This window comes from Lytechinus pictus, chromosome 12 (assembly GCF_037042905.1).
Source record: "Lytechinus pictus isolate F3 Inbred chromosome 12, Lp3.0, whole genome shotgun sequence".
Lineage (NCBI taxonomy): Eukaryota > Metazoa > Echinodermata > Echinoidea > Temnopleuroida > Toxopneustidae > Lytechinus > Lytechinus pictus.
The window spans coordinates 20392829-20413566 of record NC_087256.1 but is presented as its reverse complement, the minus strand read 5'-3'; the positions used below and the strand labels follow the sequence as shown (position 1 = coordinate 20413566).

Below are 20738 nucleotides of genomic sequence, written 5' to 3'. Positions count from 1 at the left end.
GATTCCAGATTACATTAACATTACAAAACATTTTATTTACATGTTATGTCTGAAAAAATAAACAAATTATCCATTTCAGTTGTAAATAGTAGCAACAGAGAAGCACAAAGTTACCCAATACGGACCTGTACTAAACCCAGCGAAACCACAGTTAAGAGGCTGTAAATTAAAACTATCTTTCTCTCGTTACACCCAGTAATTGCATCGCTCACCTCCCATCTGTGTATAATACTGTTACGATCCCATACCAAACCCCCTAATGGATTAGCACTAACAAGCTTCTGATCAACAGGGAGAGATCAGCGAATCAATTATTCAGAATGGGCTTCTAGATATGGATTTAGCAGAGACTCAGGCAAGTAATATTTGCCAAACATCAGCGTGATTGGTGGGGAGCGCAGGATATAAATGCTCTATGCACGAAATGATGAATTGTGAATTAGAACACTGTCTTCTCCATTGTATTTTATTATCAAGAAATAAAAACAGGTATTTCTGATTTTTGTTCAGGATTGGGAATGGGATGATTGAGGAAAAAATAAGAAATGTTACTATTTACAAAATAATCAATAGATTTTATCTGTTTATTGAATAATAGAATGTTATTTTCTAGTGCATGTGAGCAAAAACAGTGTATTACATGCAGGATATGTAAGTTTAATGAAAATATAAAAGAAATGAAATAGTATTGCCACACATATATTATAGAATATACTTCGACAAGGAAGGAAGACTTTTGAAAGATTCTAAAAATTGATTTGGAGTGGGGCAAAATGACTAAACCAGATGATGATGATGATGATGGTGATGATGATGATAATGATGATGATAAATGATGATGATGTTAATGATGATAATGATAAATAGTGATGATGATGATGATGATGATGATGATGGTGATGATGATGATGAATTGATGATGATGATGATGACGATCGTGGGATTCGTGACGTTGATGACGATGATGATGATGATGATGATGAATTGATGATAAATGATGATGATGATGATGATAATGATGATGGTGGTTGTGGTGGTGGTGGTGGTGGTGGTGATGATGATGATGATGATGATGATGATGATGATGATGATGATGATGATGATGACGAGATGATGATGATGATGATGATGATGATGATGATGATGATGATGATCGTACTTGGAATGGTGGTGATGATGGTAATGATCATAATATTTTTTTGGTTTAAAGTACACATACGCTGTACAGATTAAATATTAATCCAAATATCAATTACAATCTAGAACGGAACATCAATCTGATTTCTACAGACAATCATTGGTGATATGAGACAATCAAATAGAAAACTAGAACAGTAAATAAGACCAAAGTAATAAGGAGTTGTTCTCAACACTCAACAAAACTCTCAGCCTCAACATGTAGTTCTATAAATAAACCATCAGCATCAAAATGTCAGCTAATAAATTACTCTTTCTCCACATCCCTGATCAGAGCGAGTCAGGAACCGAAAACGACTGAACATCCATCATAAAAAGGACAACCATTTTCTAAACACAAGCTACGGTGTAGGATTCATAGTAAATGTATATTAAAACAGGCATTTCTGGATTAAAATGCTCTCAGGCAGAAAGGTTGGCAGGCAAGATGAACAGTCGACTCAGAAATAATTTGTACAAATGGCTTCCGCCCATCAGAGAAACATCTAACAACAAAATTTGATGCAAACATGTATTCAAGTATGTTCATCAGCTCATGGTACAAGCCCTACAAAGCATAGAGCAAGGCCAATTTTCTACAGGATACATTTACATTTCACCGAATTTTTTTTTCGCCAAATACATCGCATCAAGCCAAGCGACAGCACAACCTGAACCATCTCTAGGCTGGGGAAAAAATGATTGCACCAGACTTTTTTTTTCTTGGGCAACAAAATATTTTGTTTCACGTGATCAGTCAGCTATTTAAGCTTGAAGTTGAAGTGAATATTTTAAGATTCACCATTTTTCTATATCCATCTATGTACATATGTTGACTTCATTTCAAAAGCACACATCAACATGATACAGGCACATTCAAATTATTATGTGCACTGTGCATGAATAAATGTACATATTAAATATACAGGATGTATAGTGTAACCTGAACTCTAAATCTTCAGTCGCATGACTCATCCAGCTTCTTGAATGTCATTATGTAGCTGTGCCCCTCCCTACTTCATTTATACTAAGGAAGGCCTCCTCATTAAATGAAAAAAGGAAGTAAATAACTGTTTGCAGGAGATTGAGCTGCTATTCATGTATGAAACAGTATTTCAAAACACCAAAGTACAATCTGTTTACCCATTATTCACATAATTTATGTATTTTTCATTCATATTCATGATTCCTTTTAAAGGCCAAGTCCACCCCAGAAAATTGTTGATTTGAATCGATAGAGAAAAATAAAACAAACATAACGCTGCAAATTTCATCAAAATCGGATGTAAAATAAGAAAGTTATGACGTTTTTAAGTTTCGCTTATTTTTCACAAAACAGTTAAACACACAACTCAGCGATATGCAAATGAGAGAGTCGATGATGTCCATCACTCACTATTTCTTTTGTTTTTTATTGTTTGAATTATACAATATTTCAATTTTTACAGATTTGACAATAAGGACCAACTTGACTGAACCATAAACTGTTAAAATAATGGTAATTCCACATGTTCAGGGAGTAATAAAATTTTGTTTCACATGACAATGGGGAGAAAATTAGAATTTTTCATATTTCATATAATAAGATACAAAAGAAATAGTGAGTGGGTGACGTCATCAGTCTGCCAATTTGCATACCGTCCAGGATGTGTATATAACTGTTTTCGTGAAATTAAGCAAAAGTTTAAAATGTCATTTATAACTTTCTTATTTTACATCCGATTTTGATGAAATTTTCAGTGTTTTGCTTGTTGGATTTTTCTCCTTTTATTCAAATCAACTTTTTGGTGGGGTGGACTTGTCCTTTAAAGAAACTGCAATGCAGTGACTCAGAAACTCACTTTCATTGTTGGCTATAAAACTGGTAATAGCCTCTCGTAAAGCTTTCTCGATGTAAAAAAACTTTTGTTTCAAAAATATGCATCAAAAATACGCATAAAAGTTGAAGTACATGTACATAAAAATTTGCAACCATATACATGTACATGTAATCATGTACCGGCCATGATGGGAGGTTTGATTCTTTGCAAATTGAATCATGTACAAGTACGCCGATTGCAGGTCTAATTCAATTCAATCAGAATCATGTACTATGATTGCAGGTCTGAGCATTCAATGCAATAAAATAATGTACTGTACCATGATTGCAGGTTTGATTCAATGTAATCAGAATCATGATTGCAGGACTGATTCAATGCAATCAAAATAATGTACCATATGATTGCAAGTCTGATTCAATGTGATCAGAATCATGGAACATGATTACAGGTCTGATTCATTGTGATCAGAGTCATGCACCATGATACTGTACATGTACATGTAGCAGGCCATTGCATTCTGAATCGAGTACTTTGATTGCAGGTGAGACTCACTGCAATCAGAATCACGTACCATGATTGCTGGTCTGATCCATTGCAATCAAAATCATGTACATGTACCATGATAGCAGGTCTGATTCATTGCAATCAGAATCAGATCGCAGGTCATTGCAATCAGAATCATGACCATGATTGCAAGTCTGATAATCATTGTAATCAGAATCATGTAATGTTTGCAGACCTGATTCATTGCAATGAGGATCATAGACCATGATTACAGGTCTGATGGATCGCAATCAGGATCACGTAACCTCGGGTGTGATTCATTGCAATCAGAATAGACCTTGATTGCAGATGTGATTTAATGCAATGAGAATCATGGACCATGATTTCAGGTGTGATTCAATGCAATGCGAATCATGGACCACGATTGCAGGTGTGATTCAATGCAATAAGAATCATGATTGCAGACCTGTGTGATTCAATGCAATAAGAATCATGATTGCAGGTGTGATTCAATGCAATAAGAATCATGATTGCAGGTGTGATTCAATGCAATAAGAATCATGATTGCAGGTGTGATTCAATGCAATAAGAATCATGATTGCAGGTGTGATTCAATGCAATAAGAATCATGATTTCAAGTGTGATTCAATGCAATGAGAATCATGGACCATGATTTCAGGTGTGATTCAATGCAATGCGAATCATGGACCACGATTGCAGGTGTGATTCAATGCAATAAGAATCATGATTGCAGACCTGTGTGATTCAATGCAATAAGAATCATGATTGCAGGTGTGATTCAATGCAATAAGAATCATGATTGCAGGTGTGATTCAATGCAATAAGAATCATGATTGCAGGTGTGATTCAATGCAATAAGAATCATGATTGCAGGTGTGATTCAATGCAATAAGAATCATGATTTCAAGTGTGATTCAATGCAATGAGAATCATGGACCATGATTTCAAGTGTGATTCAATGCAATGAGAATCATGAACCACGATTGCAGGTGTGATTCAATGCAATAAGAATCATGATTACAGGTGTGATTCAATGCAATGAGAATCATGATTACAGGTGTGATTCAATGCAATAAGAATCATGATTACAGGTGTGATTCAATGCAATGAGAATCATGATTACAGGTGTGATTCAATGCAATGAGAATCATGATTACAGACGTGTGATTAAATGCAATAATATCATGATTACAGGTGTGATTCAATGCAATGAGAATCATGGACCATGATATACAGGTCTGATTTATTGCAATCAGAATCATGTACTGTATCAAGTCTAATGCAATGCAATCATAAGGCAGTCACCCGACAGTGTGTACATGTCTACTACACTATGATATTATCATGAACCATTTCATAGCATGATTACTGCATTAACACCAAGAGTGACTGTGCAAATGCTGAATGTTGATAAATGCCTGCAGGAAACTCCTGTATAAACAATGGAAGGGACAGATCGTGCGTGTTTCCATGGAGGGCCGATGAGATGGAATTGTGTGGAGATTTCAATCTTCATTTTGGAAGTAGAACTTAATTAGAAGGTGGAGAGTACCATAATTGGTTAAGTTGGAGTTGGAGTAGTTTGTAAAACCCGATTGTCATGACAGTAGACTTTAAAAACTGTATGAGTGTACAGTATGCACATGTACATGCACTTGACATGTATGCATGATGAGATCACTCCAGCTGTAACCATCAACGATTTTTATAGAACTGACACCAAAAAACAAGAGCAGCTGACCACAAAACCTTTCTCTCATTGTCATTTCCTTTTATTGTCAATGATCTACTTTTGAAATATGAAGTGTGTGTGAGTTCCGAAGCAATCCACAACAGATCTATACACAGTGAAACTTAATTGAGTATGTACAGTACATGTACATTTACTGTACACTGTATGTATGGCACCACAGCTCAGATCCAACAGTGGAAATGACTGGAGGGAAATTCATGTTCCAAGGAGGACATGAAAACTGCCCTGGAGAGTACTGCGTTCACGGGGGGTAGAGTTGGGGTGGCCTCACTTGCCTCATCTTTTTTAGACAACCGGAGGAGACTTTTATTGAAAGGCTCTGTTAGTTTTCTTAATCGTTTCTGTGAAAATCATTTATCCAATAATAAAAGCTACATTGTACAATGTACATGTACATCTATCTTGCAATTTTTGTTGATTTTGAATAAATTTGCAGAATGAATGAAGTTTATAAAACTTTCTAGAACCACCCCCCCCCCCCCCCCACACACAAACTTACAGCTGGAGACACATGATTTGTCAATTTCACTTCTAGGTCGGTCTGGGTCTTGAATCTCAACACGTTTCAAGCATGTAACTACTGACAAAGAGCAGAGTATATTGTACGTGCTCAAAAAGTCAAGATTAACAGTAAAAAACTAACATCAGAGAGATAACCAAGTCCATTTCAGGAATGCCTTTATACATGGTGTTACTGCAAACCCTACATGTATCATGAAAGTATGACGTATTGATGGATATACCTGGGAATTCCCTACCTATACAGTGGGGTATTAGAATATCAAAAAGCCTCATTCCACAAAGAGAGAACAGCATCAAAATAGAGCAATGCCAAACCCACTCAATCAAAAAGGCAGTGTGGCATTGGATAATACGGTTGAGCTTGTTTATTCTATTTATGAAATGATAAAGTGAATGCGTAGTTTGAATGCCAGGTACAGATTGGTGCGGATATTGTGCCTCAAAGAAAGGAGTTGGCTTGCAGGTATTGACAAACAGACACAAATAGATAATGTCAGACTTTGACCGTTGTTAAGCACTGCCTTGTACCACAAAATCATCAAGTGATGTACATGATTAAACTTTAAAGATTGTAATCACGGGGTAAAATATTAGCTAGCATGACTAGACCAATAATGAAAACAAAAACATAATACATAGTACACATACTGTTTTCCAAGGATGGCTGATTCAAGTAACATGAAATGTCTTCGAGAGTATTAAGGATATTGCATTATTGAAATGATGTCATCTGCATATACATCTATTTATCTTCTAATGTACACACACAAGGAGTACAATGTACAAGGAAGTAAAATGATAAAGAAATAATCTTGAAAGCACAGCGAGGAACTCATTCAACATAAAAAGACTTAAGGACGTTCCACAGTTAAAGTGAAATCCATGTCATTTTCACCAAACTTTGCACATAGATACTTTAGAACCTTAATATTCGAAATATGCAAAAATTAACATAGGTCCATGTGCTTGATTTTTTGCTATAGAGCTTCAAAGTTCACCCAAATTGATGTTCTTAAAAATTGCGCATTCAAAAGAATTTGGCATTTTTAGACCACCCAAGATTACTACAATGAGTTTTAACCTCTATTACTCAGTCAAAATAAATGAAAAGGTCATCAAATTTCGCAAGAGAGTTAATAATTGTATCGTTAGAATGGAGAATCTATTTATAGTGCTATTTGTTTGCAATTTTAAGTTTAACAGCACTGCCATTTCTTAAAAATTGCATAAAAGATAACAAAATCCCAATCTAAAAAATGTGAAATTTCAGTTACAAACTACAAACGTACAATAAATGCTGCACTTTATTCAAAATCCATGTCATTTTCACCAAAATTTGCAGAGTTGTAGAAGAAGGTATACCTAAGCGGTACAAACATTAAAAAATAGGGGTTCATGTGCTTGTTTTTAAACTATCAGCATTTTTATTAGAGCAAATGTGCTTTTTAAAACACCAAAAATGCGCCGAATGCTTTGTATCTATGTGAAGAAAAAATCAAAACCACTCTACCATTTATTCAAACTCGGGGTAATATTCGTGATTCTTGGCAGCACTGCAGAGTAAAGTATTTTGAAATTGTAGAGAATGTTTTTTTGAATGGTCCATGGAATAATTCCACTTTATAGCTTCATGAAATAACACATCGGATCTGCAGTTAAAGTGCAGAAGATGAAAAAAATCAGCTCATACCCGCAGCTAATTAATCACCTGTTCATCCATTGTGACGTCAGCGCGCAGAGTGTAAACTATGCGCAGATCATAATGCGCACAAACATAACTGTGGAACGTCCTTAAAACTGTTCATTTGGAAGACAACATCAAACTGAAGCACTAAAATCCTGCAAAAGCTGACATTGTCAAATGGTGGCACAAATTAAATTACACAAATTCATCGGCAAAAGAAAGTACTCTACCCTTTTTATGATGATTTGGGTTCCTCCAAGAAATCCAAGTTTTTCAGAAATTGTGCACACATATTACAAATCATCAATTAATGAGCCATAAACGGAGTTTGAAGTCCTTTTCTTTTTTCTTTAATGAGTACCTACATGTAAGTACTGATTAAAGGTATTAATGCATATGCTCATTGAGTCTGAGAATCACACAAACACTTACCGTAGGCATCCAACCTGACTCAGTTTGGTGCACCCCAATCAAAAACTACAAACTCATTGATTTATTTCATTTTTTCATTTTTTTCTACAGAAGTTTTTATACACAGAATCCACAATGGAACTAACAATCCAGATAATCAATCAGAATTGTGAAATAATAACAATTTAGTAATTTAAACAAAATATCTGAACAAAATCTATCATAAAATTCATTTTTTGTTATATTTTTTTAAATAATGCAATACCTGCATTATAGAACGGCCATTTGGCCCTTTTTTTAAAGGTATTGCAATATTTAATGGCACCACCCCCTCAAAATATCAGTTGGAACTTTGAAGCAATAATACACATAATACTGTATATATTATAGCTTTCAAAATACCATTTGGCCAGTCAATTTCTTATGCATACATGTACTGTACATGTAGGGACAGCTTACAAAATGCGAAAAATTAAAGAAATAAAGGTCCCTTTATTTGCTCACTTCTTGGTATTCAAGAACCAATCTAATCATACAAAGTTAAGTTCTGATACAATATCTAATTATCAAATCTAATACTTGAACCAAGTGTTTGAAAACAACCATCAAGAAAAATAATTACATGTACAGAACAACCAGAGCACTCACAGGCGCGTAGCCAGGGGGGGGGCGGTGGGGGCGGTCGCCCCCCCCCAAAAAAAAAAACGTCCCCAAAAAGAAAAGAAAAAAGGGAAAAAAGAGAGAAAAGGAAAAGCGAAGGGAGGAAAGGTAGCTTTGTGGGTTTTTCTTTTTATTCTTTATTTTTTCTCAAAATAGAAACTCCTTCACTCTTGCTATAAATTTATATATATGAATTTTGCTTCCGCGCTGCGCGTGGTTAAATGACAATATTGCAGTTCTCCTTTGTATCCCCTCACCCTTTCTCTAACCCTGTTTTTCCACCTCAGCTATATGTGTTTCTTGCCAGTTAAAGTTCAAATGTATACATTAGGACATAGAATTAGACATGTTTTTATAGCTCCATGGAATCAGAGTAAGGTTAGTCCGAAGTATATGAAGTTATCTTTTTTTTTTCAAATTGATCGCGCAACTTCTGGTCGGGTCGACTCCGGGCGGGTAAAATCTTTATATCAATTTCTGCCATCACCTCCATATAGGCAACTTCTCCCGCTTTTCAGCTCATTACTAAACAACCATAATTTGGGGGCAAACAGGTACCTACTTTAGAAAGAGGAAGGTATACAATTCGTTTCGTATTAAATAAAAAAAAGTACAATATTTTTTTTTATCAAATTCTATTGAACTTTATTTCCCTGCACATTCATCTCCTGTCCTGTTTTGCACCCTCAGTTTGAAATTTTGAATGACACTCAAGTTTTTTTATCATTCAAAATGAAGCGCTTCAGGATAATAGTCAAAGAAATCATCCTTTTTTATATAATTTAAATAAATAACAGAGGTTTCAACTTTTCGCGCACTATTTTCCTTGTCATGAAGTTCAATAATCTTAGAAAATCAATTGAATTAGAGACGATGGGGTATTACTATTAGAGATATCTGCATTTGATGAAACGTCCACCCTTTGAAATTTCAGAGTTTTATTGCCATGATTGCTCAGGGCAGGGAGGAATATCTTCCTCCCGGCATATTACCCTTCTTCTCCTCTGTTTTGCGAGTTAAAGATATAATTGTTTGTAATCAAATCTGATCTTTCCAAGGGACGCATTCATTTTAACTCAGAGAACCCTTATCTCGGGACCCTTTTCTTTGGAAAAAAAACTTGATAAAACGCTTTAACTTCCGCGCTTCGCGCGGGGTTATTACGGTATTATTTTAATTTCCTCCATTCTATCCCTATTTTGTGCGTTCACAATCACTTTTGAAAACAAGGTTCAAAATCACAATAGAGTCGACTGAATTGGAGCTGATATAGGTACTAGAGACAAGAGAGACGGCTCCTTTTCATTCTAATTTATGAAACACCGAAAGCTTCGCGCGGGAGGGGGAAACTCCCCCTCCCTGCACCCACCCCCTAGGGAGCGTGCTTTGCGCGCTCTGCAAGTGTTGGCACGCTTCGCGTGCATTTACCGCCCCCTCCAAAATGAAATCCTGGCTACGCGGTTGAGCACTCAGCTGATTGATGAGTCAAATTCAAACTTTCACAAAGAAAAAATGAACAAAATAATTAAAGTACATCTATACATGTATGTCAATTTTAGATTACCAACACTATAGACAGACTTCAGTCACATATTGGATTGCAGGCTACGGTATACACTGTACAATTATAATGAGCCCTATTTTAAATGCAGGGTTTATTTCTCCAACTGGAGATAAATAATACTCACTTGAGTGATGCTACTAATGGTGCATAGATTGAGTCACCATCGTATATATAAAGGTAATCCCAGCTACACTCTGTTCCAAACTCTTGTAGAATGAATCGTATATTAGCTCCAGGCCTGAATAGATTGGGAAATATTACCAGAAAAACGATTTATGACCTATATAAATGGGGAAAGATCAAATCAACATTAATTAAAACATATCACTGAAATTTTCAAATTTCTTTATTAAATTTCATTAATTAATGAACTAATTAATGCTGGATAAAAAATACAGGGTGGGTAATTATAATTGATTATTATTCAAGCTGTATTATCTCATATTTCATGTCATAATTACGAAAAAAAGTGAAGGGAAAACAAATCTCACCATACATGTATTGTACATTATTTATAGGCCTACATTTGTGCATTAAATTTAAAAGCACAACAAATTTTATTTATTTATTTATATTCATTCATATATTTATTTACTTATGCTCTCTATCTATGTATTCATTCATTTACTTTACCTTACTTTATACTTTATACTTACTTACTTATTTACTTTCATTTAATTACTTTATTTATTTATTTATATATTTATTTATTTATTTATTCAATTATGTATTTGTAGTTTTATGGTAGCATTGGGTGATTTCAAGTACGGTGTTGAAATCTGGTGTTGGTGTTGTGACAACACCAACACTAGCCATAACACCGTACTTGAAATCAGGCTGGTGTTGGGATTGACCTCGGAAAATATGACGTATTTCCGGCAGATCGTGTTGAATGCTGGTGTTGAAAACTGCTCTCAATTTTTAACTTTCTTTAAAATTCTTATTTTAGGACAGGTCTACTACATTCTATTTTAATAGTGCAGTGTTTGATTTCATGGTATTAATTTTATTATACAGTGACATTTTATTAATTTATTGTTGGGGTGGACATGGACTTGACCTTTAGGAATGAGTACATACCTTCCGCCATCTATGAGCCAAGTACATTTTCTCCTATCTTCATAATCGTCCAAAGCTTCTATTATGTACCCTGAACTTTCTTCTAACCTGCAAAGTGGAATATGACCAAAAAAAAACATTTGAAAATTAACAAAATCAAATAGCCATTAAATTCATACAGGGTTCCTTTGTAATAAAACAGTCTAATCTGGATGTCATCCCAGGCTATAGCTGAGGGTATTTAGACTGTTTAGAAGGTACGAGTGTCAATCCTGGGGGGAGAGGGGAGGGGTAATCACTCCCCAATGAAAATATTCAAAATATGGGGGGCAATCTAATCCAAAAATGTATCTGTTATGTTCTTGGTTATGACAACAAACAACCAACCATATGATTATATCATATTAGAATCAGTGTTCTAGCTAGACCCACTTTAGTAGATGTTGCCATTTCACGGCACTACAAAGTTTTTATCAGGCGGAGTTAGTGGTCTGTAAGCCAAAAGTGAAGGAACATCAATGTAAACAATCTGACATTAGAAAATCTTTGAAAATAAACTACCGTTACAATAGTTTATATAAAAATGTTTACTTTACAAATAAAAATATTAACAAGATTAGGCTGAACCCAAGTGCAAATCCTCTTTGCAAGGAGTTGGTTTTGAAACACTTTTCATTTGAAATTAGTGGATGGAAGCAGTGAGTGGTGGTCAGAAATCTTCTAAGCCAATGGGGCCAACCACTGGCACTGCCATCCACTGTAGCTATACTGATTAAAATGCATTTGATCTTCCTATCTAGGGTATCCAAGACAGCATTATCAACTGGTCTCCCAAACTGATCAACAGTTTTTCAGTATGAAGAGTAATCTACAGAACTTAATATTAATCCAAGGGTATCCCATGCCATGGTCATTGATTTCACATAGATCTAGATCTACTTTTAGTTTCAGTGTATTTTTGTTGTGATGAGAACCACTTCACCATGTTCACGCTAGCCGCCATTTAGTAAAATAGTAGTGTTTCTTGTACTCTGTGGCTGGTGGGTGTTTCATGAAAGTTGTCAGCACCGACTTAATTGTCAGTGCTGACAATTTTAGTGAAATCCTTGGTTTTGATTGGATGAGATCGAGGCACTGGCCTCTGACTGTTACTATGGTAACTGTCGGGGAAAGACAACTTGTCAGTGCTGACAACTTCCATAAAACGGCCCCCTGTACTATAGGAGTAGCCAGGACGCTTCTTTCTAGAGAGTAAAAATCATTCACGTAGAGAGCGTAGCCCGGGGGGGCCACTTCCATTGATGAGTGGATACCATGCGCGACCATGGGGTCTTGAAAAGCACCCTAAACACGTATTTTCCATATTCTGAAAATGCACCCCTTAACAAGTATTGGCGTGTGAAACCCTACCCTTAACAAGTATTGGAAACAAAAACTATTGGCAAGTATTCCCAGAACTGAGCCCCTAAACAAGTACAGCGATGTATTTTCCATATTCTGAAATGCAACCCCTTAACAAGTATTGGAAACAAAAACGATACTCTTAGCAAGTATTCCCTGAAATGAACCCCTAAACAACTACAGATATATTTTATTGTTATGTCACGCGTCCGTCGGTCGTCGGTTTTACCTTTAGACACATTATTTTGGTTTAGTACGGCCCCACCTTCCACACCTCGCGCAAATCGGACTCTAAACACGTAGTGTTGGGGCAAAAAGGACATCCTTTATAAAAAAATTAATTTTGTTTTATCATCCCCGCATATTTGACCCTAAACACGTATATTTTTCCGAGCGAAATAGATACCCTTTTTTCAATATTTTTGTGTTTAACTTTTTGACACCCTTATCACGTTACGTACGTGCCCTATCTTGAAAAAGACATCCTTTTTACGTGTTTTTTTGGTCGCGCATGGTATCCACTCGTCAATGTAAGTGGCCCCCCCGGGGAGCGTAGAGAGCGAGAGTAAGTTCATGTTAGTAAATTATGCTTACTCTCTAGGAGCCTCCTGATCCTGGCTAGAGTTATTTTAGTACGTAGTGAGCGAGATAATTTTAAAACTGACATAACGTGCAGAAATTTAAAATGTCAGTCTCACTCTCAGACCAATCAACGGTACAGAGACTTTTTCAGGGGGTCAAAACCTATTTATAATTATTTGGGCTTATTCTTTTTCATTGCTGTAAGTAAGTGTTACTGTTAAACTAAAAATTTAAGACAAAATAAATAAACAAATGCAATCTGAAAGTGAAATTGAAAGTCTGCCTCCAGATGTCGAGATGATGATTGATTCGATTGATGCCTGATGGATGAATTTCGTGAATCCTGCAAAAAAAATCAACATTGATTAATCAAGCCAGCAACATGGCCGAATCCATACAACAACTCCACTAACTTGTCATACATTACTGCCAATGATAATCCTTTTTAAATGAAATACTGCCACTGGTTATTTTACCTAGTTCGTCCACGACAATGATCACACACATCGCCGGACCACCCGGGTGCACAGATACACGAACCCCTCTCACAAACCCCATCGACCCCGCAGTCTGAATCCTGCATGCACGATCCCCGTATGTGATGCGGTAATAACGTTAGCACTGTACAGAATATCAACACACAAATATATAAACGAGATATCCGGGATAAATCCAGCCTGAATTTGCTTTTAGCATATAAGAAACTAAACACTTCCATGTCCGTCATCTTTTTGTAGATCTTTATAATAATCCTCGTGATTGTCATATATCATTCCATGGTCTTAGAGAAAAATATAACGATTTTAAAATCAGCGATTTCCATGCCCAACTGCAACTTCGTCAATCGCATACAAAATTTTTGCTGTGGTATGAAATGGTTATGGTACTACTACACGATAAAAATACGGGAAATACCGGTACGTACGCGCGCAGCGCAGGACAAAACAAATTATCTCGAGGAATACCACTCAAATTAGTTTCAAGTCAGATATAATATAAAATCAGATGTAAAGCCCATTAGGGGCTGCAAAGAAAATAGGAAAAGGTAACAAAAAGGAGGGGAAGAGAAATGGAAAAAAGGAAACTAAACAATTAGGGGCAAAAAGAGAAAATAGAAGAATGGCAAGAAAATAAGAGGAGGAAGTAAAAGCGCATAAAACTAAAAGGAATGAAATAAGGGGAGGGGAAGAACTGGACAAAAAAAAATCGAGTATCATCATTAATAATGACTTTCGATTATAACTGGTGTAAAAAAGGCGATGGGGCGTTATGGACCCTCTAAAGTTTCACGATCAATGAAAAAAGGGAAAGTAAACGAAAGGAAAAATGTATCTTTTTTTATCAATACGGTTACTCGCTACAGGCCTACTCAGCCCTATATATGTCTCATAGGCTATGTCTCCTCAATATTTTTGCCTCAGCTCAGTTGCGCAACTGATCATACTTATCATAATTGTTGTACATGTAATTCAAAGTGCGTCCCAGAAAACTAAACGAAACTAATATATATATATATATATTGATATTAGAATAAACCGTCTTATAAGAATACAAGTTAATGACAAATTTGTGCATACCATGTGATGGCCTTCAAACATTACTAGTAATTTGTGAGTGGGCTTATATCCCTATGAATAAGGATCCCAACAATTTATTTGTGTTTCATGAAATTGGATCAAATATTCAGAAAGTTCATTTTATTCTACCATTTTGTTCACTGCAAAACTGCCGGTTTATATTTAAAAGGAGAAGTTAACCCTCAGACGCCAAACGGGTGGTTTAATAAAAGCAGAAAAATATATATGAAATATTGGTAATGGTTTGATGAAAATCCGTGACTGAAGAATAACGGATTTATAAGTTTTTAATTTGTGACGTCACTGACGAGCAGCCATTCCATAAACTCGTGTGATCTATTTTTTTTTTTACTAATGCAATTTCCTTAAAATTTGAATTGATGTTAGTTACTCAGGTTCTATCCTTAGATATACATTTTTTACCCTTTTATAAGTAAAATATGTTTATTTATCATCTTACATTAAAAATAATTGAATTTATTGGGCGACTCAGTTCCTCGCACATGACGTCACAGATTAAAAACTTTTGATATTCATAACTCCTTAAATTTTTGAATGGATTTTCAACAAAAAACTTCGCTTAAACGTTTTTTTTTCTAAAGTTTCTACTTTTTATTAAAAAACAACCTATCGTCGGGGTGAACTTTCACTTTAACACCACCTACATGTTACTTACACGACCACACCAGTGATTTTTTTAATAAACACCAGACTCTAGCCTATGCTATGGTGTTACCTCCAAATCATATCAGTGTTGTTTCGACACCTCCCTGTGGAAAACTCTCAGTGTTAGATTCACCCCCGTGTTTTTACAGTATAATACCAATCACGAATCAGCAAACTTGAGTAAGGGGAAAAAACAATAATTTTGTTATTTAAAATAGGCCTAATGCTTGCATTTTTGTAATTTTTATTCAAATGTTTTTTGTCATCATTTTTTTATTATTTTTTTTTGTAATCGGCAAAACAGCCAGGGAGATTTTGAGAGGCAACTAAAAATGGAAATGAAATGAAAAGGAAAATTAAGTGAAAACTTGCAAAAATATAACTGGTCACAGAAATTCAAGCATTATAAATCCCTTTCTGGCGATAACGTCAAGCTGTGGACAGCTCAATTAAGTTACTGCCATTCATGAAATAAATATTATATATATCCGGGGTAGGATGCAACAATAATAATTCTCGGGGGTATATATTTCAATTCAGCTATAATGTAGCTTATAGTTTAATTATCTTATTTCACAAAGCTATCCATGCATGGTGGCGATCATGGGGGCGGTTAGATGATGATGATGATGATGATGATGACGACGACGGTGGTGATGATGATGATGATGATGATGAGAGTGAACGATAAAGTAAAATGGGTGATAGAATGCAAAGGTCCCGATGACTTTAACAAATACTATTTATTAAAAACAGCAGAATGTATTTCTCGCTCAAGCGTTATGTTGCAGGAATCAGAAGGAACCTTCCTTTTTTTAGAGAGCGAATAACCTTTGCCCAACCATTTGTCCCTGAATGGAATGAACTCCCTCATCAATCCAATCCAAATGCAGTTTCGCTTGACAGCTTCCAAAATCTCCTGCAAAACCACCATGAAAATACTCCTCATAACGTGCATCCCAAGGGCGGCGGAGCGAAGTTGACTAAGTGGGGGGGGGGGCACAGGGAAAAAAGGGCACCTTTTCTGTCGAAAAAGGCACTATCTTAAAACAAAGAATAAATGACTTATCTACAGTGTAATGAGCCAATAATTTTGAGGGGCTAGATCATGTTGTATCATGCCAAATTTATAAGAAGCTGCGGGCGAGTGAAGCGATCAACAAAAACTGTGACATGTTTAAAACTAAAATCCAATTAGTGATAGATTTTGACAATATATTCAGAAATTAATATCATATTTCACCTTTCTCTCTTTCCTTTTCTTTACTTATCCCTTTTTTTCTTGGTTTTGAATTTTTTTGGGGAAGGGCTCCCAAGCCCCCAATCTGTACCACTGCTTACCTACCCATTCAAACTTAAGGCACATAGGATTATTTTCAGAAGTTTTTACCTTCATAAGTAGTAACATCTAAAAACATGAATATTGTTTTCTAGTTTCAAAGGGGCACTCGTTAACTCATAAAGCGGGTCCTTCTCACAGGTGAAAGGGGCACAGAACACGTTCGTGAGGGGCACTTTTCTTGGGTAAAAAGGGGCAATGATACGAGAAAGGGCACCTATAAGAAGCCAAAGGGGCACTAACGGCATAAAAACATGTCCTTCTCAGGTATGAAAGGGACACAGAACAAATTCGTGAGGGGCAATTTTGGGGGTAAAAAGGGGCACTGATTCGAGAAAGGGCACTTACAAGAAGGCAAGGAAGCACTTGCTCACACATAAAACGGGCCGGGAAAACGGGTCCTCTGGCTCAGGGGCACAGAGGCGTGAAGGGGGCATTTTGTTTTTGTTAAAGATAGGCACTGATACGAGAAATGGCACAACCTAACACATAAAATGTGTCCTTCTCAGGTGAAAAGGGGCACAGAACATGTTGGAGAGGGGGCATTTCGGGGGGGGGGGATTGGCACTTATATGAGAAAGGGCACTTGGTAACACCTAAAACGGGTTCTCCTCAGGTGAAAGGGGGCACAGGGGGGCACAGTACGAGGGGGCTTTTTCTTGCGTAAAAGGGCACTTTTCCAGTGCTTCAAAAAGTGGGGGCACTTTGCCCACCAGGATCGCCGCCCCTGGTGCATCCAAGTCTAATTTCATCTTCGAGATCTAGGCTGCAGAGTCCTTTGAAGATAATAGCAGAATGATGATGATTTTTTAAAAGCTTTTTAGCCTTTATTCAGATAATATCACATTTTTCATGCATACAAGTCTAATAAATAAAATATACAAAATAAAGTGAAATACATGTATACAGCAATATAACAAATGAAATATTATACATTATGATAAACATTTTTTAACAAAGATTATCACAACCCATAATGCAAACAGAGAAAACAGTTATTTTCACATATTGTATTTACTGTATTATAATGCGGTATTGTTTGCTGAAAAAATCCAAACATAGACTTTTTAAATTCTGAGCAAATAATAAAATTGATATATATAATACGTTGTTTAATAAAGATATGAATAGGCTATCCCATAATAAAAAATATATATATATATGTATATATATTGTAAGACAATACAAAAAAGAATAAGTCTCTACGTTTATACTTAAAAAGTATACAACAATCTGAATAAAGATTTTATATAAACACACAAAAACAAAACAGAAAATGTGAAGGGAGAGCAGCCAAACTGAACCCATCTCCTTTATCTTTTACCCACAATGGAATCATGATATAATTTATAATATTGAATTACTATTATTCCAATACTATATAATCATTTTTTACAAAATAAGCTTTGTTGGAAGATAATCGTATATTGATTATAAATATATATATATTCAAATTGATGGGTAAGGATCAGTGGGAGAAAGAGTTTGAAGAAAGAAAAAATATATAAAAAATAAACACTTGAGTGTAATTGACTCAAACCGACTATTGGGGAAAATTTTCCCATTTTGTATGGTGTAGAGTCAATTTATCCTTTCCTTTTATACCTTCTCATATTCGATCTGTTTTGACCTTTTAATGGCATTGCATATTTCTTTACATGTAGGGACCCTTCCCGGTTTACGGTTATTGTAAATCATATATATTTAACCAAAATTATTACATGATTTAATAAAGCATTGTGTTTTATATTGTTTCTAACACCAAGTAATACTTCAAGCCATTGTATATCAAGGAATTTTAAAAGATGTAATTTGTTTCCTATTTCAGTCTAAATCTTAGACACTTCAGCACATTTATAAAATACATGATAATATGTTTCTATCTCTTTTCTACAGAAAGAGCAAGTATTGGAATGTATTATACCAAACTGGAAAAGTTTGTAATTACAATAGATGCTTTGTAAAAGTTTGTTTTGAAATTCTCTTAACTTCCAGTCTAATGTGGAGACTGGAGGAATAGAGACACAGGTTGCAACTGTCAACTTATTCAAGTTTTATAAGCTGACACATCTGGATGTTTGAAAGCGAATGAATCTTGTATTGCATTAATAAATATAATATAGATCATTTTGGACGACACAGAGGTAAAGGAAAGCACATTCTTGTTAATATCAAAATGGATGTTAGAAAAATCAATGTTATCGTGCCATGTGTCACCTCTCCCCAAGGATGTTCTCCGATTCTTCCATTCAATTGGCATCTTGTTATACAATTCGTTAAGAGAAAACAAATCAGTTACATTTAAACCTTTTCCAAAGAAAAAAATCTCCTGTTCTCATTTTGCCATCTGTGTCAACAATGTGTTTAAGTTGAAAAATGTTAACCTTAAATAATTTTTCATTAAAAGGAAGGTCATGCCTTTGACAAAGGTATTGTTAAAAATTATTTGGTTTTCACTATGCATTTCTCTAATAATAAATGCCCTTTCTTTTAAATAATTCAAAATATCCAAATATTCCAAGTAAAGGTTAGGTGCATTAATGTTGAAAGCTCTGGGATTGTAATTAGAAAAAATATTAAACTCCCTCCTATAGATCTGAATACATGTTGGAAAATTGTTTCCATTTCATTTCCATATTTCCGCCATGTAGTCTTTTTATCCACATAACCGCTGAGCACAAACCATATATTTAAAATTTAACATTTTCAAACCTCCTGCATCATAATTGGTGTAAAGGATGTTCCTTTTTATCTTATCATGACCATTCCAAAGAAACTTAAAACAGATTTTCTCTACTTCTTTGAACACCCTTTGTGGTACCGACATTATGGAAGATATAAATGTAACAATTTTGATATTCCAAAGGCTTTAATTTACTGGATTTTCTAAATAAAGTTAAATCCCGTTGCTCCACCATCCTAAAAATTCAATTTTATCTCACCTAGTATTTCTTTATAATTCATTTCTTCTTAAATGTTTATAGCAAGAGAAAAGTATATCCCAAGCACCTTTACAATGGGAACCAGTTTTCCTACGAAATATCAGGCAAGCTATATCACTATTTTGACTACAAGAAAGGGACAAGTACCTATAGTTTCATAATATAAGTCTTGTCCCTATTGATTTTCAATCCAGAAATATAATAGAAAGAATTCAATATTTTACCTAATGTTTCTATATCGTTTGTATCATTTAAAAAAATTGAACAATCGTCTGCATACATTACTATCTTTATTTCCATGTCCCCTATTGAAATACATTTCAAAGTTTGCTCATTTCGAACAGCCACTGCTAAAGTTTTGATAATTAATTAAAAAAAATATATAGAGAAAGGGGATCCCCCTGTCTTACTCCCCTACCTATATACAAAAAAAAAACCTGTAGAAAATCCTCCATTCATAACACAGCTGACTGCATTGTTGTATATTACTTCTATCCATCTACAAAAATATGGACCAAAGCCATACTTTTTCATTAGGGACTTCATTATGAATGTGAAACCGTATCAAAAGCTTTCTCATGCACCATCAACCCTAACTATACATTGTATATCATACTCTTTTGTATAACATTATGATATCATCAATAATTCTCACTGCTTCCCCAATATTCCTATCTGGGAGATACCCAACTTGATCCACATGCATCACTTCTCCTAATACAAGTTTTATTCTCTCAGCCAAGACTTTAGATAAAAGTTTATAGTCAACATTGAAAAAGGGTGATTGGTCTGTAATTTTGAATATATAAAGCATCTTTATCATCTTTCTTAATCAACGTTATTACTCCTTGTCTTTGTGTGGATGAAAATTGACCATTCTCAAAAGAGGCATTGAAAGAGTCTAGAACCAAATGCCAAATATCAGGCCAAAAGTACGATAAAATTCTACTGTCATTCCCAGGTGATTTATTTAAAGGCATTTTATTCAATATTGAAAGACATTCACCAGATGTAATTTTAACATCACTCTGTCTCTGGCGAAAGAGCAATAGCGCCA

At 35.1% G+C, this 20738-nt stretch overlaps 1 protein-coding gene across 1 annotated transcript in view; it reads right to left on the bottom strand.

Annotated features, from left to right (window-relative positions):
* Positions 1 to 14030, bottom strand: part of LOC129273012 (attractin-like protein 1) — a 33259-nt gene extending 19229 nt beyond the window's left edge. The window contains exons 1-3 of the mRNA XM_064107428.1: positions 13634 to 14030; positions 11196 to 11282; positions 10240 to 10353 (exon numbers count right to left, since the gene is read on the bottom strand). Of these exons, the coding sequence (XP_063963498.1) occupies positions 10240 to 10353; positions 11196 to 11282; positions 13634 to 13923 (491 nt within the window). The 5' untranslated portion in view covers positions 13924 to 14030. The remainder of the gene's footprint in view (positions 1 to 10239; positions 10354 to 11195; positions 11283 to 13633) is intronic.
* Between the last annotated feature and the right edge of the window lie 6708 nt (positions 14031 to 20738).